Here is a 23441-nt window from a genome sequence, read left to right as displayed (position 1 = left end):
GGAACTGAGAACGGAAAGTCTGAAAACCTCATACACTCCAGGAGTCCAAGTGATGTGTAGCCAGCAGGTGATGGCTAGAAACTTCCCACCTTGGTTTCCCCAGTGCAAACAAGCAGATAAATTCCAAGAAAGTACAAGAAAAGAAGAAATAGTGCCCGATCCAGCACTCATAGGAAGATCCAAGAATCACAAGTAGCCTCTCACAGAGGAACCAAACTAAGACAAAATATGGATCCTTTCCTGCGTGGGACTCAGCCCTGAAAGTGGAGGAGAGCCATTTTAAAAAACACATCATTTTATATTTCTCTAATTCATGAGTGTCAATAAAGTAGCGTTGAACTGTGTCTTATGTGTGCAGTAAGATTTCTGCTTGTGGTGCTTTTGGGTTTTTTGGCCTCAAAGCACTCTCTGGGTAAAGTGTTCAGGTTTGGTAACCAGCGTTGGATCTCCATTCACTTTGTAGAAGTAATTGTTGCCAATTCTGCCCGAAATTAAACCTAATGTTTTAGTCCTGTTAAGCCTGTTCCATTACCATGGGGAAAGCAAGCCCCGAATTCTAGTTTATATATACTGAGAGGCCTAATAGAGACTGATGCAAATCCCAGAGGTCTCCACTTTATTGTGTCAGGGATATGTGTGTTATATGAGTCCAGATGCAACAACCCAAATAGATGATTGTCTACCAGGACATCCCTTCCTACTCAGCTAATCACTACAATGGAATGTATTGCCCTACTGTTACCTCTGCAACCTCAGCACCCAGCCCAGCCCAGGAAATGCTTTTCACTCTGGAACACTTAGAACCTTTAAGAGCATTCCAGGACAGCAGGGCATGCAAGCAAATAGCTAGAGAGGTTATTGCCTTTTTTACAAAGCTCCTGACATTGTTACTAATTTTTTAGCATATTGTCAAAGATACTATTTTTCAGCAAATCCACATAGAATAATAGAATTGTAAGTCCAACCCCTTGCAATGCAGGAATCTCAACATGCGGTTTCCCATCCCATTTGAAACCATACTGGACCCTGCTTAGCTTTGCAAATGTGCAAGCAGTTTTATTGCTGCACAACTAGGAGGTACATACTTTTATACCATATTCATCTGTCTGCAAGCAGAGCTCTCAACAAACAGCCTAAAACATCCAGATGCAGAGTAGTGGTTGCTTTTACAGTAAATGAAAACAGTAGAATCCATAATGTGATTAAAATCTCCCACCTAGGACACACACTGGCCTGATATGCTAAGCATTTTTTTTATTTCAAAAATAACAACCAACAAGCATACAATGAATTATATCTATGTGAAAATGAAAAAAATGCTTATGAAATGGGGGAAAGCTTATATGAATTAATATCCACATTACACAGTGTGCTGACATGTAAGTGTGTTGACATATAAGGCAACTTATTGTACTGATTATTCCTCAGTTCTCAAGGTCACCATTTCAAAAAGAGGAAGCAGCTATTGGGGGTTGCAAAGATGAAAGGAAGCTGACATTAGCCTGGCTCCTGGTAGTCTCCAGCACTGAAACCCACAGTTTCTTCAAAATCAGTCTGGGGTGAAGGGCGGAGAGAAAGAGAGAGAGACGTGGTTAAATCCAGGGGAAATGCTGGGCTCCCCCATCGTTTTCTCCTCCCCCAGAAGATCGCCACCAACTCACCTTCACAGGGGGGCACATTTTGGCATGGTGCTTGCTCCTCCACCACCAGCCCCTGTCCATCCAGCGGCTGGCAGTTGGGTCTTGGGCGCCCCCAGAAGCTGACGTTCAGTACCTTCCCGTTCTCTCCTTCCACTGTCATTCTGCAAGCCAGAGAGAAAGGATCACAATGAAGGGACTGCTTGGCTTAGGAGGTCACACTCCCCTCCCCTGTTCCTCCAAACTGGCTTCTCTGAGACAATAACAACACGACAACTCCAGCAGGATATGTCTTCCCCCACCTCCCAACACAGCGTGTGGTACTGCTGCACATTTAAGGCTGTGCCACACCACTATATACAGTCATGGTTTCCCCCAAGAATTCTGGGAGCTGCAGTTTTTTAAGGAGCGTTTGTAGGAGACCCTACCCCATTCCCCTCACAGAGCTGCAATTCCCAGAGTCCCCGGGAAGACCAATTGACTGTCCTAACAACTCTCAGTACGCTTAGCACACTTCAGTTACCAAGAGTTGTGTTTTTTTTAAGGAAGCCATGACTTCACCCCACAGGATTCGGGCTCAGAGCACCCCAGATATTGTTGCTGGCTACCTTTTGTACTGGTTTTGGATGTGACTGTGAAAGGCTCAGGTGTCTTTATATTCAGGGCCAGACTTAGGGGGTAACTAGGACCCTTTCCTGGATAATCCAGCAATGGAATCCTCCATTGGATTTTAACCCTTGCTGCATCCAGGACCCCAGGAATTAGAAGGGACTCCGTCATCATACAGCCTACCCCCTCCCTGCTCAAACTCACAACAGCCTATCTGTTTCCAATCTGATTTTATTTATTTTGATAAATTGCATGCCCATTTGTTTTTCATGTGTGATTTTTATCAGTATTATTAGTGAACATTCTTTATTGTTTTGTGCAAACTGCCAAGTAGTTTTTGCCTATTAACTCTTGTCAGATAAATACATGAATTCTGTACTAGCTGCAGCTGGCCAGTTAAGCAAGTCAGAAAGTGGTCTCACAGGCTTGCCCTTCAAAAATGAAACAACTCCCTATTTCTCTCTCCCTCATCAACTCAGTGCTCTCTCTCTCGCTCTCGCTCTCTCTCTCTCACACACACACACACAGCCCTTCCCTCATTTCATACTCACGGGTAATTGGGGTAGATGGCTTTGCACTCCCTCTTGCGAGATTTCATGGGCTTCTCCCCACAGGGCGGGTTGCAGAGGCCCCATGGGCTCCATTCTGTCCAGGCTCCTTTCACTGAGAGAAGCCACACAAATCAGACCCACAGGCTTGGCATCCCTTGACTCCACCTCTGCCTACTCAACAACTACCATGAAGGGAACTGTAGCTCTGTGAGGGTTCTCCCAACAGCTCTCAGAACCCTTAACAAACTACAGCTCCCAGGATGCTCTGGAGGAAAGCATTACAACTGTTAAAGGAGTATCAATATGGTGTCAATATGATAAGCAGAGTATCTGAAGAACAAGTGGGGCATGGCAGTGAGAGCCTCAGAATGGGACCAGAAAGACATGGGACTCAGCTGCATGGTAAAAATAAAATGTTATAAATGCATTATAACATGTGATACCAAATGGTGCTGTAGAGCTGGAATCAGAACTATACAATTTTCCATTATGAGCTTTTAAAAAAAATTCAGAGCATTTCTTCTAGTTGTGTAGATGCAGCCCTGCTCAACCTGAAGCCCACAGGGTGGCTTTGGGCCAGGCATTCAAAAGCAAGGGGCAATAATCAGGCAGGGAGAGGCGGTTGGCTCACCTACCCTCTCCCATCGTGCCTCATGTCTACAGCTCACTAGGGCTGTATCTGTTTGGAAAGGGATATCAGATACTACACTTGATCTTAACCAAAAGGCCTAAGAGATGGGAGTCTGTTACAGAGAACTCACTTGTGAGCGGACAGGTGTAAGGTTGCACTATATGAGAACTGAAATTTTATGTTGGAGATGCACAACTTGGATCCGGGACTGGATAAAATTAAAAAACACAGATTTATTAGATTTGAAAGGGCATGACAAAAGATTTGGTTGGCGTGCGTATTTGTGGTACAACAAAGGGAAAATACATAAAGCATTTTATAATCATATAATTAGGAGATCACTTTTGAGGGCATGGGGAAAACATAAAGAACTATTAGAACTAAAGACCCCATGTACAAAATGTACAAAATTTTGCTGGAATGGCATACAATGGATGAGGAGGTAAAAGTAGTTATGATTCAGTGGGCCAAAGATAGAAATGGGCCAAATATAGAAATGGATGATTGGCAAAAAATATGGAATGAAAATTTGAAGTTTACTGCATGTGTTACATTAAAAGAAAATGCAATGAAGATGGTTTACAGGTGGTATATGACACCAGTAAAATTAGCAAAAATGTACAAAATTTGTAACAAGTGTTGGAGATGCAGGGAGAAAGAAGGTACATTTATGCATATGTGGTGGGATTGTAGGAAAGTAAGGGGGTTCTGGGAGATGATATATAATGAACTAAAGAAAATGCTAAAGTATAGCTTTGCTAAGAAACCAGAGACCTTCCTGTTGGGAATAACAAGAATGGATATAAGTAGGAGAGACTGTAAATTGTTCCAGTATGCAATCACCGCAGCAAGGACATTGTTGGCCCAAAAATGGAAACAAGAAGAGGTTCCGACCTTGGAAGAATGGAGGATAAAACTAACAGATTATGCAGAACTGGACAAATTAACTGGAAAAATTAGATACCAAAAAGACCAAAGATTTTTTGAGGACTGGGGGAAATTTACGGAGTACTTGAAAAATATATGTGAGGATTGCACAACGCTAGTGTGTTTTAAAGAAGCTTTGTGAAAATATAAGGAAATATTACCAAAAGGCAAATAAGAATAGAAATATAAAATTTAATGGAAATATTGAAATAAAGGAATGTGAAGATAGGATTTGAACTACGAATGATTATCAGAGAAGTTGAGGGAGGTCCAAATAAGATAAATTATGTGATATGTAAATGGATATGTTTGACGTTCTTAATGGAAAATTTCAATAAAAATTTATTAAAAAAAAAAAGAACTAAAGACCCCATGGTAGGTTTCCCCTACAGAAGTAATTTCAATCAAAAAAATAAATAGGGAGAAAATATGGCCTACATATAGAGATTTGCTAATAGAAAAGGAAGGGAAGTTAATACTGAAAGAATATGAGGAGCTTAAAGAATATGTGTATGATTGGCTGCAATATCGTCAATTAAATGAGGTATTTAAAGAAGATTTAAAAAAGGTTTTAGCTTGAATATTTCAAGATTCCCAAGAGAAATTATATGAAAATGATGTTGTTGTTTAGTTGTTTAGTCGTGTCTGACTCTTCGTGACCCCATGGACCAGAGTATCACACCAGAAAAGAATAGCAAAAAGGTATAGAACAGGTTCGAATAAGTGTTGGAAATGTAAAGAAAAGGAAATGTAAAGAAAATGAAGGCAACTTTTCCACATGTGGTGGAATTGCAAACTGATTAATAAGTATTGGGATATGATTTGTAATGAAATTAAGAAAATATTTAAATTGACCAGAAGCTTTTTTATTAGGTATTACAGGTTAAGATTTACTAAGAGAAAAGAAGAAACACTTTATGTATGCTACAACTGCAGCTAGGAGGTTATTAGCCCAAAGATGGAAAAGCGAAGAAATACCAACTAAGGAAGAATGGCTACAAAAATTAATGGAATATGCTGAAATGGCAAAGTAAACAGAAAGACTCAGAGACTCAAGAGAGAATTTAAGAAAGAATGGGAACTTTTCATGTTGTACTTACAGAAACAATGTAACAATGTAAAGATCTAAACTCACTACCAGGATTTGAGTACTGTAAACATTTACAATTAACAACAGAAATAATAATTATCAATATGGACAATATGTACAATATCTGAAAGCAGGCAGGGTTTAATGGGGGAGACGGGGGACCGACCAGAAAAGGAAGTTGACGGAAGTCGGGGGGGAGGGGGGAAATTGAGGGAATGTACTTTGTTGATTTTGATATGTGGCAATGTGATAAAAATGTAAAATCCAATAAAAAAAATATTTTAAAAAAGGAAAGAGATATCAGAAAGTAGAATCTTTGTTGCTGTTGTTTTTAAAAATCCACATGATAGAGGAATCATGAATGGCCTTATTAGACTGCACCATCTATGCCCAGCATTCTGCTTCCAGTGGAGGAGCCGTTGGGCTCTCAGAAGCAGGACACAGCCTCTTATTCTCCACCCAGCACCTCAGGAGTATTGTCCAGGAGGCCTGAGCCCCAGGGGTTTGGCACTTTCCTCCCTTCTACCTGAATTGAAAATCCTTTATATATATATATAAGGCCACTTTCCCTCAGTGCTCACATCTGTGCACATCTATACATCAGCATATGCTGGTTTTAGCATATGTGTGTCTTTGAGGGATCTAGCCACACCCCTATGGCAGCTTCTTCAAAGAAATACGGCTTCTTTAATATGGAGGTTCCATTTAAATATCCTGGCTAGTTTTTAACAGAGTGACCTATACTCAAAACAAGTGCCTAATTCTTCTTTCTTTCTTTCTTTCTTTCTTTCTTTCTTTCTTTCTTTCTTTCTTTCTTTCTTTCTTTCTTTCTTTCCTTTCTTTTTAAACAAGCCACCCAAGAAATGGCCATCACATTGTGGGTGGGGAAGACAAAAAGAAAACTCAGATTACCTGGGGCTCCCAGCAGCCTCCCTTCCCCCAGGCTCACCCATAAGTGGCATTTCTGAAGCTTAGCCTTTCATATGGGCAGCTCCTTCCACCTCTTTTTATCCCCAATACTCACAAGAGCATAACTGGACATTGTAGCAGCTTCTGATATCCATGGTTGGCCCCACACAGCGCTTGCCCTCATGCGCTCGTCCAATGCATGTCCTGGTTCTCCTCTGAAGTCCAGTCAGCTCATCGCAGGCGATCCTGATATTACTGGCTTTATTCTCACAGACACTCCATTCGGACCACTCCCTCCAGCGCCCGTCCACTGTATGGCATTGCGGGAGAAGGAGGAGGGTCAAGAAGAATGCCAGCCAGCTTTGACGGTGGGCAAGGGCAGCCAGCCCCACAGTCCGGGGATGGGACTTGAGGGCCACCCCCCACCATAGTCAGACACACACACCCATCCATCCAGGGAAATGAGAGTCACCATCCCAGTTCAAGGACACAGCCAGGCAAAAATCACTACAGGAGAGAACAGAAAAAGAAGGGGCATGTTCAGGGCAGAGCGGGAGCTATGTGGGGTGCAGCTGGAGCATTCCAGGGGCCAGATAGAGAAGTCTGGGGGGCCACATTTGGCCCAAGGCCTCAAGCTGTCTACCTTGATGTCAAGCAGATTCACAGGGAGGGGGAGAACCATAGAATCATAGAGTTGGAAGAGACCACAAGGGCCATCGGGTCCAACCCCCTGCCAAGCAGGAAACACCATCAGAGCACTCCTGACATATGGTTGTCAAGCCTCTGCTTCAAGACCTCCAAAGAAGGAGACTCCACCACACTCCTTGGCAGCAAATTCCACTGTCAAACAGCTCTTACTGTCAGGAAGTTCTTCCTAATGTTTAGGTGGAATCTTCTTTCTTGTAGTTTGGATCCATTGCTCCGTGTCCGCTTCTCTAGAGCAGCAGAAAACAACCTTTCTCCCTCCTCTATGTGACATCCTTTTATATATTTGAACATGGCTATCATATCACCCCTTAACCTCCTCTTCTCCAGGCTTAAACATGCTCAGCTCCCTTAGCCGTTCCTCATAAGGCATCGTTTCCAGGCCTTTGACCATTTTGGTTGCCCTCCTCTGGACACGTTCCAGTTTGTCAGTGTCCTTCTTGAACTGTGGTGCCCAGAACTGGACACAGTACTCCAGGTGAGGTCTGACCAGAGCAGAATACAGTGGCACTATTACTTCCCTTGATCTAGATGCTATACTCCTATTGCTCACCTGGATTACTGTGTCCAGTTCTCCCAGTTTGGTGTCATCTGCAAATTTGATCAGGATGCCCTTGAGTCCATCATCCAAGTCGTTGATAAAGATGTTGAATAAGACCAGGCCCAAGACAGAACCCTCTGGCACCCCACTAGTCACTCTTCTCCAGGATGAAGAGGAACCATTGATGAGCACCCTTTGGGTTCGGTCAGTCAGCCAGTTACAAATCCACTGAGTGGTAGCATAGTCAAGACTGCATTTTACCAGCTTCTTTACAAGAATATCATGGGGCACCTTGTCAAATGCCTTGCTGAAATCAAGGTAGGCTACATCCACTGCGTTCCCTTCATCTACCAGGCTTGTAATTCTGTCAAAAAACGAGATCAGGTTAGTCTGACATGACTTATTTTTCAGAAATCCATGCTGACTATTGGTGATCACAGCATTCCTTTCTAGGTGCTCACAGACTGTTTGCTTAATGATCTGCTCCAGAATCTTCCCTGGTATTGATGTCAGACTGACTGGGCGGTAATTATTTGGGTCCTTTCTTTTCCCCTTTTTGAAAATAGGGACAACATTTGCCCTCCTCCAGGCAAAGAAGGCATTGAGGAGTTCAGCCCTTTCTGTGTCCCCTGTTTGCATTTCACCATCTTCTCCTCTGAGTGACCCCACTGTTTCTTTGTTCTTCCTTTTGCTACGAACATACCCATAAAAGCCTTTTTTGTTGCTTTTAACCTCTCTAGCAAGCCTGAGTTCATTCTGTGCTTTAGCTTTTCTGACTTTGTGTCTACATGTGCTGGCTATTTGTTTGAATTCCTCTTTGGTGGTTTCCCCCCTTTTCCATTTTTTGTACACATCCTTTTTTAATCTTAACTCAGTTAAAAGTTCTTTAGATAGCCACCCTGGCTTCTTTAGGCACCTTCCATGTTTCCGTCTCATTGGTATTGCCTGAAGTTGTGCTTTTACTATCTTCCTCTTAACAAACTCCCAGCCATCATGAACTCCCTTTCCATTTAGTATTACTGTCCATGGGATCTCACCCAGCACTTCCCTAAGTTTTATGAAGTCGGCTTTCTTAAAGTCAAAAAATTGGGTCCTAGTATGCTTGGCTGCTCCTTTCCGCTATATAGTAAACTTCAGAAGAGCATGATCACTCGCGCCTAATGATCCTTCCACTTCTACCCCACTAACCAGGTCATCAACATTGGTTAGGACCAGATCTAAAATGGCTGTTCCTCTTGTTGCTTCTCCCACTTTCTGGACAATGAAGTTGTCTGCAAGGCCAGTGAGGAATCTGTTTGACCTTATGCTCTTGGCTGAGTTTGACATCCAACAAATATTTGGGTAATTGAAGTCCCCCATTACTACTATCTCCCTTCCTTTTGCATGCTTGGCCATCTGTTCCAGGAAGGCATCATCTATGTCCTCCGTTTGGCTTGGGGATCTATAGTAAACTCCCACAATGAGGTCACTGTTATTCTTCTCTCCCTTAATTTTGACCCAAATGCTCTCACTTTGGCTTTGAGGTTCTAAATCTTGGATCTCTTCACAGGTATACACATCCCTGATATACAACGCCACTCCTCCTCCTTTCTTGTCTGGTCTGTTTCTCTGAAATAGATTGTATCCCTCCATTATTACATTCCAATCGTGGGACTTATCCCACCAGGTTTCAGTGATGCCTATTATGTCATATTTAGTTTGCTGTACCAAGAGCTCAAGCTCATCTTGTTTATTTCCCATGCTTTGCGCATTAGTGTACAGACATTGAAGTCCATTAATCATTCCCTCATGTCTCTTATTTAAGGATATTTCCTCCCACCACTAGGTCTGCATGCTGTTTGCTCCATTTGGTCTATGACATTTGGATGATCATCTTCATCAATTGATAGACTCCTACCTTCAGGAGCACTGTCTCCCTCCCCCACATTAGTCAGTTTAAAGCCCTCCTGATGAGGTTTCTGAGATTTTTGGCAAAAACATTCCTCCCAACCGTTGTGAGGTGCAGCCCATCGCTTGCCAGAAGTCCATCTTCAAGAAACTGCAGTCCATGATCTAAGAATCCAAACCGTTCCTGTTTACACCATTTGCGAAGCCAGCTGTTCACTTCCACTATTTTTCCCTCTGTCCCTGGGCCCCGTCGTTCAACTGGGAGGACAGATGAGATGACAATTTGTGCATTTAATTGCTTCAATTTCCTGCCCAGAGCCTCGTAGTCTCTTTTGATCTTCTGGAGGCTATTGCTTGCAGTGTCATTGGTTCCCACATGAACCAAGAGGAAGGGGTATTTGTCAGTGGGTTTTATGATTCCTTGCAGTCGTTCAGTTACATCTTGGATCTTAGCCCCGGGGAGACAGCACACTTCCCGAGACATCTTGTCAGGCCCACAGATCACTGCTTCTGTTCCCCTCAGTAGGGAATCCCCTATCACCTCTACACGCCTCTTCTTAGGTCTGGTCGGGGTTCTTCTGTGAGCTGTCCGTTCCAAGGTCGCCTGCACATTCCCTGAGGACTGACTTTGCTGCTCGTCTTCATATACCTGATCGACTGTAATGAGGGAGAGATCCTCAAATGGAGTCTGCCCTTCGTCTTCCATGCTAGGGGAGAGGACCTCAAAGCGACTGTGTATTTCTAAACAATCAGAGCGAACCCTGGGCCTCCTACTTCTTTGAGTCACGTTTCTCCATTTATCTGGCTCCTGTGTTGGTGAACTAGCCTCCTTCTCAGGGGAGTCCCCTGTCTCCTCCTTGGTGGAGACAGTGTGCTCTGTTGGTTCCAAGAAGAGCTCCAGCTCTCCAATTCTTTGGAGCGTAGCTACACGTTCCTCCAGTTGCTGGACTTTGTCTTCTAAGAGGGCAATCAACATGTGATTGCTGCAGGTAAAGCTGCCTGCAACCTTTGGCAAGATGGCAAACATTGCGCAGGAACCGCAGGCGACTGCAGCTGTTCCCTCACCCTCCATCTTGAGAACGTCTCGTTGGGGGGCTACAGCGGTCCTTCATCATAAAAAGCGTGAAGACAGGACAAATAACTCCCCCCCAAAAAACCCTAGGTCTCCCCCAACAAACGTTTGAGACTAGCTCCCCTAAATCTAAAAGATGGATCAAACTGCCGCTGCCCTGCAAGCTCTGATAAGCTCCTCCTACAGCTAATCACCTGCCTCAACAGAAACCCTGCCCCCTCTGACCCTTGCACAGGGAGAGCAGCTAATCAGCCACAAAGAAACACACACACAAGAAAACCCTTTTTGCTCCTTCTTCAGCTGCTGCCCTGCAAGCTCTGAGGGGGTATTGTAACTTGGAGCAGCCCTTGGGACCAGGGTTATAATCAAATATAAATTCTTTCCTAGAGGTATGGATCAAAGAAATTGCACGCTGTTTCGCACACATCCATATATGTAGTTGTTAAGTGTGTACCTCCACCCCAAATTACCAACTGAACTTTAAAACTAACTTTTAAAGCATTGATTGTTCAAATTATAAAAAGATTTCATCAAGTTACAAAAATATAGCCTAAAGTCAGAAACAACACATGACCACAACCCGTAAGCAGACCCAGCAAAGCAGGAAGATTCCATGGCATGAAACTTTTCATGAATAAACAGCTGGACCCTTTTCATTATCACCCGTGTTATTATATTCTATTAAGATTTTAATTAAATAAAATGTGAATTCCAGCTATCCAGATGTTTGCGAAATATACCAGGCCCAGAGTCAGCATGCAGCATCCATCCGCAGCACCCCCATGTTGGCTGCCCTGACCCCCAAATAGTGTCACTTCAGGGCATGGTAGGAAATTTACAGACGTAGCCACAGGCAGGGCAAGGGAGATAGAAATGGCCCACCGCCAAAGGAGACCCCCTCAAACCTGGCCAGGCCTCATCCTCATTGGTCAGCAGGCAGGAGCAGGCTGACCTCTTAGCAAGCAACTAAGCAGAGTATTTGCATGATCTCTTTTTAAAGGGAAGCTGAAAAACTCACAGAAGAAGCCTGGCCACAGCCCAGAGATGTACAGACAGACCTCCACAGTCTCCTCAACATGTGACAGCTCAGAGTGGCCAGAGTTTTTTTGGGATCTGGCAACAATCCCAAAGCACCTTATTCAAAGAGATACGGCCTCTGTACACGGAGGTTCCATTTAGTTCTTCTGGCTAGTTTGGGAATAAGTGGGGTCTCCCCTTCACCTCTCAATTCCTGAATTTCACAACATGAGGGACACAAGCCTTCTGAAGAAGGGGCAATATTCACCAGCAGAAGAAAGCCAGAAAGTGGTAGCAGGAAGGCCGCAGATGGCAGTGGGCACTGGGGGCTGGAGGGAATGGAAGCCACCAGGCAGAAGCAAGCGAGCGGGGCAGGCTTTGCGGTCTGGCTCTAGATCCCCACCCCACAAGAGCTGCCCCTGCCATATCTCCTTCCTTCCCCATTACCTGGGCAGGGCGTCCTGGTGTTACAGGTGTTGGTGTGGGTGTCTGGACCAGGGCAGAACTTCCCTCCATGCTTTGGCGCAGGGCTGTCACAGAGACGCTTCTCCACCGTTCGGCCAACCCCGCAGGTCACCGAGCAAGAGCCAGTGGGCTTCCAGCTGCCCCAGCTGCCGTCCTCTGTGGGGCAACACAAAGAACATTGGATCCCCAGCTGGACTTGCTCAGACAAGCACAAGCTCTAAATGGGCATCGCTGTGGCCCATCAAGTGTGGAACTACATTGTCCAGGACACAACAGAAATTCATTTGGAAACTCCCAGCCGCAGGGCTACGAAAACTGTGGTCATTGAGAGTTTCTTGGACTCCCAGCAGCCCCAGCCGTCAGCATGGACAATGGTCAAGGGTTAAAGGGGTCTTCACTGCTACATCCATCCCCAGCCTATAAACTAGGTCCGTCGCTTTGGAAAGCATTGGGACAGGCCAGTCTCTTTACCCATTTCCTTTCTGGATCATGATCTGGCTGGCCAGAGGCAGCAAAGAATCTGACATCCACATATGCATTAATGTAACATTTGCATATGTTAGCTGTACTTTTGTAATATTTTCTGCTCTTTGCATTGTTGTTGCTTTAGTTATCTGTACACCGCTAAGAGATATTTTTAAAATACACTTTGTGATATAGAACTGGCACAAATAGGTACACACTAAATAAATCCATAAGGGGGGGGGCTTGTCTCTTCAGAGGCAACAGGGTAATCACCTGCAAGCTGCTTGCAGGAGGAGGGCTGGGTAAATGAGGCAGCTTTCTTTCCTTACGTGGACAGAAGGGCAGTCCGCTGCAGAAGCGGTAGTCTTGGTCAGCTCCAGGGCAGGGGTTTCCAGGGGGGTCTCTGGAAGGTGGGGGCCTGTTACACTGACGCCGGCGCTGCTGCCTGGGCTGTGGCCCCGAGCCCTCGGGAATGCAGGTGGCAGGGCAAGGTTCCCAGTTGCCCCAGTTGCCCCAGTTTCCATGGGCTGTGTGAAAAGAGAAGCACAGAAAGATGAGGGGTGTGAGGGGGAGGCGGTGTGGGTCAGGATGGGCTGTGCAGAAAGAAAGAAAGCAAACCTCACCTCCCTAAGACCTGTGTCCCCTCCATCCTTGCTCCAGACTGTCCCATCTCTCTTCCCCATCAGATCATCCGGTCCCAGCAAAGCTCTACCAGCCATATTTCCTTTAATGCGTTCAGCACCCCAACCCCCCACCCTGATTCCCTCTCCTCCATCCATTCCCATCGCCTTTTTAATGGATCAAAGGAGTGTAAGAACTTACACTTTTATGTATAAGTGTAAGAACTTATACATAATTGCTGCCACTCATGGACAGAAGGAAAGATTGATTTTACCATTTTCATTTTTTGTACTGTACCACAATAAAAAAAAACTCCCCCAAAAGTAAAACAGCCTTTTAAAAAAACACCACTATAACCATTTCTTTGATCATTTTGTGTGGCTTACAAAATAAAAATAAGCATCCAGTATTTTTTAAAAGTCAAGATACAACAATTGAAACAAAACAAAAAGTCAATAAACACAGCAACACCAAAAAAAATCCTAGAAGAAGCAGAATTAAATAATTTGCAGCTCATTTCAAAACCCCACTAAGAGAGTGATCCTATAGAAATATCCACCAGGATGAGTGTGGTATGGTCCAGTGGATCTCTGAACTCTAAAGACTCTTTTGAAGGCTTGTTTTCCCTCTGCCAGGTTTAGGCCAGCTCAGCTGGCAGCAGCCCTGCTCCTGAACAGAATTTGGATCTGGTGTTCTGTACACGAGCTTAACTTATGCTGGCTTATTGTGTATAGAATTTCTCCCTGAAAGATGGCGAGCATAAGCTTTATTTAAAACAATATTAAAACTGTGAAGGCCTAGCCCTAGGGTTTGTTTTGAAACACAAACTTAAGCTTCATTCACCTTAGTGAATAAAAAGGTACCAGAAAGACCACAAAAAAGACACCAGGTGCACCTCTCTGGGGAAGGCAATAATCAACTATATATGTAGCTGATTAATCCATATTGCTCCCTCCTCCATTTCAACTCTCTGACCTCTCATTGCATCCATTTTCCTTCCCTTCCTGACATCCTTTGACCCAGTTCTTATTTTCCAATATTTCTGTCAAAAACCTACTTGGGCAGATCAGGTTGGTGTCACAGGACCGTTGTTCGGCACCGTCTCCTAGGCAACTGCCTCCACAGTCTGGTGCTGGATTGGTGCAAGTGCGCTTCCTTGTCTGCAGCCCTCTGAGGCAAGTCACAGAGCAGGGACTCCAGGCAGCCCAGGCTGACCAGCCTCCCACCCCTGCAAGGAATTAAGGGGTGGCATCAATGAAGAGTGGGGTGAATAGCTTCCTTGACATGCCCTGAATTCTCTTCATGAAGCTCAGTCTTTTCTGCAGAAATGCTCTTAGGAAGCAAGCAAGCCTGCCCATCTGACCCACTGTTGTCCACAGACTGACTGGCAGCCGCTCTCCAGATAGCTGATATATTCAGAAGACAGAAAGCGGGAGCTATTAGCGAAGCTGAAAGCTGAAGATTCATCTCATATATTTAAATCAAATCAAAGTGGGGTGGGAGAGGTATTCAGCAGCTACAAGAATCCACAGTAATGGGAAATTATCATCATATAAACAGACACGTGAGCTACAGGTGTGATCAGGATGCAATCCATATATCCACTGGCGGAGGAAGATGGGGGTGGGGGAAGTGCACCGCCCTCGGCAGCGTGCTCCGGGGGGGGGGGGGTTGCCATCTTGGGAGGAAAAATGGGGGGGGAATAAGGATGATATGTTTCTGGATAATATGTTTTGTTTTAATCATAAAATCATAGAATCATAGAGTTGGAAGAGACCACAAGGGCCATCGAGTCCAACCCCCTGCCAAGCAGGAAACACCATCAGAGCACTCCTGACATATGGTTGTCAAGCCTCTGCTTAAAGACCTCCAAAGAAGGAGACTCCACCACACTCCTTGGCAGCAAATTCCACTGTCAAACAGCTCTTACTGTCAGGAAGTTCTTCCTAATGTTTAGGTGGAATCTTCTTTCTTGTAGTTTGGATCCATTGCTCCGTGTCCGCTTCTCTGGAGCAGCAGAAAACAACCTTTCTCCCTCCTCTATGTGACATCCTTTTATATATTTGAACATGGCTATCATATCACCACTTAACCTCCTCTTCTCCGGGCTAAACATGCCCTGCTCCCTTAGCCGTTCCTCATAAGGCATCATTTCCAGGCCTTTGACCATTTGGGTTGCCCTCCTCTGGACACGTTCCAGTTTGTCATCATCATCAACCTTTTATTCGACCGTCAGTCAGAAAAAGTACATTTGTCAATACACAGTTAAACATCCAGGAAGATTTAGAGCTTAGCCAACACTAAAATGGGCTAAACAGATAGCCCCATATCAATACAGTCAATTATAGTCTTGCGACGCTTAAAAGCTAAAAAAAGAAATTTGGCCACCAAGGAAGGTATAGCTCTAGTGACATTATTCAGCAAGTGTAAAACCTGGTTTTTCCAGTTTGTCAGTGTCCTTCTTGAACTGTGGTGCCCAGAACTGGACACAGTACTCAAGGTGAGGTCTGATTTTGAATTAAAATTTTAAAATTTGAATTATAATGTTGAATTAAAAAGTTTTTTTAAAAGAGAGAGAGAGAAAAGAGCCACAATAGCAGAGCCGAGATGCTTACTGGGGCAACAGGCCATCAGACTGCAGGCCTGCATCTCCCACTGGCGGGTGCTGGCCTGACAAAAGCCGGCCGGGCCGTTGCGCCCATGACACGTCCGGTTGCGCCGCTGGACACCTTCCCGGCAGGAAACAGAGCAGGGGCTCCAGGGGGACCAGTCACTCCAGTGGGCTGCCCTGTGCAAAAAGAAAGAGGAGGAGGAGGTTACGAGTCCTCCCTGCTAGGGGGAGTCATAAAAATCCCCCAGGGAAATTCCACAGATAACCCAGGGCGGAATTAAAGTACAGTGACTCCCCACTTGCATGGGGGTTATGTAGGCCCTCACGCACTTCAGTGAAACTGCGTTAAGTGGGGAGCACCCTCTAAACACCCTTCAGAAGCCCTCTCTCCCGCTCTCTCTTCAAACCAAACCCAAAAATATCCGCAACTGGAGTTGAAGCTCTGCTTCCTGCAGAGAGCCCCAGGGCCAAAGACTCTGGAAGGACTTCCACCAGCTTCTCCTCCACATGCCCACCACCACTGCTACCCCAAATGGGCTCTGGAGGGTCAGGAGAACTCCCCAAACAGCATGCAGCAGGAGGAAGAGGGGAGATTCAGGCCAGCAGGATTGCTGGTGCTGACAGAGCAATCTGCCTAAGGCTATACTAAATTCCTCCTTTAGCTGCGCACTCACAAAGTCTAGGTGCAAATTTGTATTATGGTGAGCTAATTCCCAACACACTAGTTAGACAGCAATGAGGGCAGCACCCTACTTAGATTTTCTGTTCACAAGGAAGCCATATCGTTGCGGGGGAAATATTTGCCTATAGAAAAGTGCTTATTTGCATTTAACACACACACTATCACAGTCAAAGTGTGGTCTCACAAAAGCTGTACGAAAAGCAGAGGATGTCATGCTGGTTGATTAACCAACATTCCAAATTTAACAGCAGGACAATAGCTTTACAGGGATCCCCCCCCCCTGTCTGTGTGTAGTTGACCTGGTACTAGGCAAGGCAGCTACAGCCACACCAGGGACTTATGGTATGTAATTATCCCCTGTGCTTTAAGGCCCAACCCCTGGCGTAGTGTCGGGGGGGGGGGGAGTCCCATTGGGGATAATGAGGTTGGTGGCTGAACCAGCTGAGCATCCAAACATACTTTTAAGGGAGGCCAGTGTTTGGCCCTCCGGAGCCCAGGGGCCTTGGCATTTTCCAGGTGCCTCGGCTAGGGTGGTAGAAAGAAAAAAAGTGAGCATCATGCTGTAACCACTTATACACAATCCATTGACAGCAAATTTGGTGCACATTTAAAGCACATGGCTTCCTCCAGACAATCCTGGGAAATATAGTTCACCCCCTCATACAACAACTGCAATTCTCAGCACCCTTAGCAAACTATAGTTCCTGTGATTCCTTGGGGGAAATCTATGTGTTAATGAGTCCTGAGCACAACAGCATTCTCCCTACTTGTGATCCCGAGCAACTGCTCTTTGGAGGTAGAGTATGCCATTGTGGCTCGTGGCCACAGAAGGTATTGGGGGATCTCCAGCAAGAGCGACTGGGTGAGCTAGAGAAGGTGCTGAGTGAAAGATGGGTACAGTGGTTAGTGATAAGATTCTGGTGTGACACTCACTGGCAGGCCTGGCAAGGCCCATTCCTGTCCAGCTGGAAGCCGTATTGGTGGTTTAGGCAGCAGTCGTCCTGGGCAACCCCTTCCCCCAGCAGGTCGTTGCACTTCCCTGAAGTCACATCAAATGCCCCATAGCAGAAAACGTTTTGCGCTCCTGAAATGAGAAAACCCAGCTGAGAGCAGGCTGCAAGCATGAGGATAGGAACCCCCTCCTAAGCACAAACGGGGAGCTGTGAGTTCCCTGTGTGGCCTTGGGGACTCTCTTCAGGCCACACCCTCCTTGATGCCTCCCACTTGCCTGGAAGACGAGTGGACTTCCAAAGTGTGTGCATAGGAATCTCTGGCTTTGACACAGTTGGGGTGTCCCTACAACAGGTAAGGTTTGCATCCAGTGCTGTGCCTGTTTCTGCATCTGGGCCCCATCCATCACCCCTGGGAGGTAGTCCCAGGTGAGGCTTGAAAAGGTCAGCCAGATAACAAACCCTTATGGACACAAGAAATACAAGACAAACGAGGTGACACCCGAATGCCCTGGCTAACACACCAACTACATGCTCAGAACAGGCATAGGTCAGAACAGGCAAATATATATGTGGACAGTCCCTGGAGCAAGTGACTTTTCTTCTTTAAGTTCTCAAAGCTCTTAACTTAGCTCAAGGTTGTCATCTGAACTGGCCAGATGTTTAACTGAGAATCGATCAGAGTCAGTCCAACATTTGGAAAACAAGACTTTAGAAACGTTTTGCCCCAAAATGGCAACTAGATGTTCCATTTTGGCACTGGCAGAGGAGTACGGGGGGAGTGCACTGCCCCTGGCAGCGCCATCCCGGTGGGGTGCCATCACAGCTCCCCCCTTCCCACACTGGGCACTACGCCCCCAGGACACATGCCACACCCCCAGGACGTGCACCAGCCCCGCCCCCACCTGCTCTTCCCCCCCTCCGGTGCCGAAGCATGAAGCTCCGCTACTGCATTTTGGTGACTGTAACCTTCCTTTAAGGAGCCATTTGGTGCCTAGCTTATAAATCTGAGTTTCTAACACTGCTTATGGACGTCTGCCAAGTGAGGTTAATGCTTCATGCAGCTGCCGGGTCTGCAGACCCTAATGAGGTGAACTGTTTTGCTAGCATGCATCTGGCGAAACTACCAATTGCCCATGACCACTTGTGCCATAGTAAACATCAGGAAGCCACGGGACTCACTTGTCATTTCTCATCGCTTCAGGCCAGAAAAAGTTTCTCTGACTCAACAGCTCCCTGCCGGGAAGCTGTTATTACTTTCACAAAAGCTCTACCAGAACCTCCCTAATCAGAGAACTCAACACATTTGCAATGGTGTCGTGCCTACAGGTAAATTTTACAAAGTCAGAAGCTATGTGCTTCAACACCCCTCCTTACACCCAAAAAGAACTCACGAAGGTCACCAGAATAAAACTCTGCCACACCAAGTTCAGATACCTAGGGGTACAAATAACCAGAAACCTCAATAAATTGTACCTCCACAACTACAAGCCCCTGTGGCAACAAATAAACAAAGACCTAAAGAGATGGAATAACACGAATTTCACTCTCTCAGACAAAATAGCCATGATCAAAATGATCACACTCCCAAAACTAACCTACCTATTCCAAACCCTCCCAATCTGGATCCCCTCAACCCAACTCTGCAGTTGGCAGAGAAAACTACACTCTTTCATCTTCTCACATAAAAAACCAAGAATAAGCTCCAAATGCCTGCACCTCCCCACCTCAGAAGGAGGATGGGGAATCCCCAACATAGAAGCATATTACATTGCCAACCAAATACACCATATAATCCCATATATACTAGAAGATGAGACAAAACAATGGGTACACCTAGAGAGGGACACAATTGAAAATACCTGCACCACAACATACCCACTCCTCCCAAACAAACTAAAGAAAATTCCCACAACACTTAACAGGTACACACAGACCTGCTCAAAGCATGGAAAACACAAATAGGCAAACTATCCCCAACCCCATCGCCACTAATCCCCCTGGCGTACCACCCATTATCCCACCATGCAGCACAAAACCTCCAGATAAAAACCTGGCGAACCAAAGGCTTATATCGCCTAATAGACTTTTATAAAAATAACAAACCCTTGTCAACACAAGAAATACAAGACAAACTAGAAGACACCCAAATGCCCTGGTTAACACAACACCAACTACATGCCCTCTTAAACAACCCAACAGTAAAATCAGCAGCAACTAGGCCCCTGACAACCTTTGAAAACCTCCTCCTAACAACAAAGGGAAACGGTAAAGGGACGGTATCCGCAATATACAAAATACTACTCCAAAATCCCGCAAATCCCCTAGACACAATCAAAAAACAATGGGAGAATGACAGGCTATGAGATTAACCCCACTCAATGGACCAGAATGTGGTCTAAACCCCCCTTTAAATCCATATCAACGAAAAGAAAAGAACTCACACTGAAACTCACCTACAGGTGGTATCTAACACCATGGAAACTAGCGCTAATACATCCAGGAACCTCACCAAAATGCTGGAGATGGTGCACCTCCACAGGCACATACCTCCACATGTGGTGGGAGTGTCCCAAAATCCAACTATTCTGGACAACAGCCATACAAGAAATATGTAAAATAACTAAGCACGTATTAGACTTCACCCCAGAATTGGCCCTACTAAACATCTTCCAAGACAACAATGCCCATTTACACCACAAAGAACTCATAACCCACCTACTTTCAGCAGCCAGAAACACCATAACCAGACACTGGAGAGACCTGTCAGGAGTAAGCATGGACCAATGGTAACAAATAGTATGGGAAACAGCCCTACTAGAAAAATTAACTAATAAACTGAAACTGACACGGGGACAAACAGAGGAAGACACCTTCACCCTGGTATGGCTCCCCTTTATCACATACACAGCCCAACAGGACAATGACAATAATCCACCAACAGCATACAAATCAATATGGCTAACCTGATCCAAAACACCCACCCACCCCACTCACACATGACGACAAAGATCACCACAGCCAATCACAAGCAAACAATCACACCCTAGCCCAACCCCAACCTCTCTCACCACCAAAGGAACACAAGTGAACAACACAAGCAAAGCTGACACCAAAATCTACATACATTAAACATAATAGAAACACCGCCACCCGACCCCACCCCCATCCATCTTCCCTCTCTCCACCCCCTTTCTTTTTTTTCTTTTTCTTTTTTCTTCTCCCCCTAATGCCTCAACAAATGAAACGGATTTGTAAAAATGTTACATGGGGGAAAAATACGAGGCATTACACTTACACTGTAAAACAAGAAAACCCTTACTAATTTTTTTTTTTAAAAAAAAGCTCTACCAGGAAAGAAACCTGGAAACCCTATGAAGGATGCAGCAATTTTTCAACTACAGTGGTACCTCGGGTTACAAACACTTCAGGTTACAGACTCCACTAAGCCAGAACTAGTACCTCGGGTTAAGAACTTTGCTTCAGGATGAGAACAGAAATTGTGCAGCGGCGGCAGCGGGAGGCCCCATTAGCTAAAGTGGTACCTCAGGTTAAGAACAGTTTCAGGTTAAGAACGGACCTCCAGAACAAATTAAGTTCTTAACCAGAGGTACCACTGTATGGGTAAAACCTTTGTTGTTTCAATTGGCCCTTGAGAACCAACAGCTATAATCTTTGCATAGGAAGGGCTGGCAGAACAGCTGCTTGGCATGCAAAAGCTCCTTGCTTTGATCCCTGGCATTTGCAAGGAGGAGGTGCCTGAAGCCCAGCCTGTTTCTTGACAATGCTGATCTAAATGGATCAAGAAATGGATCTAAATGGATCTGACTCAGTATTAGGGCAGCTCCCTATGTTCTAGTATTCCTTGGTTCATATTGTTTTGCTGCACCCGCCTCTGTTATTGGTGTTCAGAGGTGAGTGGTGCTGCCTATGTAGCCAAAACAGCACTACCCATGCACAAGATGGATGCATGACAAAGCATGAAAAAAGCTTTAGTGGGAAAATAACTGGGGAAGCCCCGCCCCCAAACGCCCAATGAAGACTGAGCTGCATTGCCATTAAAGACTAACTGTTGGGTTGAGGGAAAGGATCCATTGCATTGTATTTTGGTTTGGGTATTTTATTCTAATTTTGTGACCTGCTGTTTATATATTGCTGAATAGCAACATATTTATTATTTAAATAAATGCCTCAAATTATAAAGGGATTGTTCTGCATCAGCCCTCCTGGGCAACAAAAGGTCTCTGCTGAAACCACATGAGAATCCTAGCCCTTCCAAGGGAAGATTTGGCAAGAAGCGATAAGTAAGTTCTATACCCGTGGGATACTTTGGCCACATAATAGGCAGGTTTCGCACTATTTACGGTACCTTTCACATCTCAGGTTGCATGGAAATGTTTAAGCCAAATCTGTGGCTTAAAGGGGCCTGAAAGCTTCCTAAGCACCCCTAGGTAAAGGTAAAGGGACCTCTGACCATTAGGTCCAGTCGTGGAAGACTCTGGGGTTGCGGCGCTCATCTCGCTTTATTGGCCAAGGGAGCCGGTGTACAGCTTCTGGGTCATGTGGCCAGCATGATTAAGCTGCTTCTGGCGAACCAGAGCAGCGCACGGAAACGCCGTTTACCTTCCCGCTGGAGCAGTACCTATTTATCTGCTTCACCTGACGTGCTTTCGAACTGCTAGGTTGGCAGGAGCTGGGACCGAGCAACAGGAGCTCACCTCATCGCAGGGATTCAAACCGCCGACCTTCTGATCGGCAAGTCCTAGGCTCTATGGCTGAACCCACAGCGCCACCCACGTCCCCAAGCACCCCAGATGCCGCCTAAGTCTGCTACCCTTTTCCCGTGGTGAGGGTCATGGGCTTAGCATCTGCATGACAGGCAGAAATCCAATAGGCAAAGTATTCCCTATCGCATATACTGGGGAAAGGATTGTGTGCACAGAATATGCAGCTGGTAAAAAGGCAGGGCACTGCTGCTGCAGAAATAAAAAGTGGCAACTAAACACAACCTATGTCCAGGATTGTCACTTAGCTACCAGTACACAAAAGTTAAGGACATCAAGCTTTCCCCAGAATGTAGCTCAGAGGAGTCTGTGCGCATGAGGACATTATTGGCTTAATTTCTGCTTGCTTTGCAGGCACAGGCACAGGCCCTGCCAGAGAATGGGGGGAACTCTCCCTCACTACTAGGGGTGGGGGATTTTGTCAATTTCAATGTCTCTAATTTCTCAGTTTTCTAATCTTTAATTCCATTCTCCATATTTCCACATCAGTTTGTAATGATTTTTTTTAATTCCTCATGAAAATTAATCTTCATGTTGGTGCATATTTCTCCTAATATTTTATTTTTATTCTGAAGCATTTATAAACCAGTTAACACTTCAAAAACCTCCAAGCAGTATGCAGTTTTGCCTAAGGTACACATTCTTGCAAAACAATTTCCCCAAATACACTGATGCATGTTATTTTCACAAATATATGCATTTTTGTGCACAGTTCACCCTGTTATATGCAGCATTGTACACATAACTTGGCAGGAGAACTGCCCTGCAAAATTTGGAGAATCCCAGATTTCAAAGGATAGTTACATTTCAATTCACATCTTGTTTCGAGAGTGCAGATTAGGCAGGTCAGCCTTTAAATGCAAAGTGAAGCAAGACACACACACACACACACACACACACACACCGCCGGCAACTGATACTCATTACCAAAACATCCCTGTCCCCTTTACCTGCAGGAGCCTCCAGGACCCCAAACCACCAAGACACCACCACCAGGAGCCGGAACTCTTTCCCCCCAGCCATGGCTGCCTCTGGAGCAGAGTGAAAGGAACCGAGAGAGAGAGAGAAGATGACATGGCCAGCTATTGGGGAAGTTTGGAGCAGGGGAAGTCCCTGGTCAGCCCCTCCTGCAATAGTCCCTTGGAGTGACTCAGCCCCGATAGGTGGGGCAGCACCCTGATCAGATACCTGCAGCCGAAGAGGACGGAGTCCAAGGAGAGCAACAAAGCACTCAGAAGGAGGTGCCTGGATAGCTCCATGTGTTAGAGTGTGGTGCTGATAACACCA

At 45.5% G+C, this 23441-nt stretch overlaps 1 protein-coding gene across 1 annotated transcript; it reads right to left on the bottom strand.

The window, feature by feature from the left end:
* Window positions 1-1269: 1269 nt before the first annotated feature.
* Window positions 1270-23236, bottom strand: CFP (complement factor properdin). The gene is made up of 10 exons (XM_081895268.1): window positions 23105-23236; window positions 17354-17504; window positions 15743-15915; window positions 14185-14355; window positions 12836-13033; window positions 12024-12197; window positions 6470-6664; window positions 2798-2909; window positions 1662-1801; window positions 1270-1554 (listed from the first exon to the last, which is right to left on the bottom strand). Exons 1-10 carry the CDS (start codon window positions 23175-23177, stop codon window positions 1550-1552), a joined length of 1392 nt encoding a protein of 463 aa, XP_081751394.1. The 5' UTR covers window positions 23178-23236; the 3' UTR covers window positions 1270-1549.
* Window positions 23237-23441: the final 205 nt, after the last annotated feature.

Source organism: Podarcis melisellensis (assembly GCF_964234715.1).
Source record: "Podarcis melisellensis genome assembly, chromosome: 17".
NCBI lineage: Eukaryota > Metazoa > Chordata > Lepidosauria > Squamata > Lacertidae > Podarcis > Podarcis melisellensis.
Note: the sequence above shows the minus strand (reverse complement) of the source record. Positions and strands in the feature narration are given on the sequence as shown.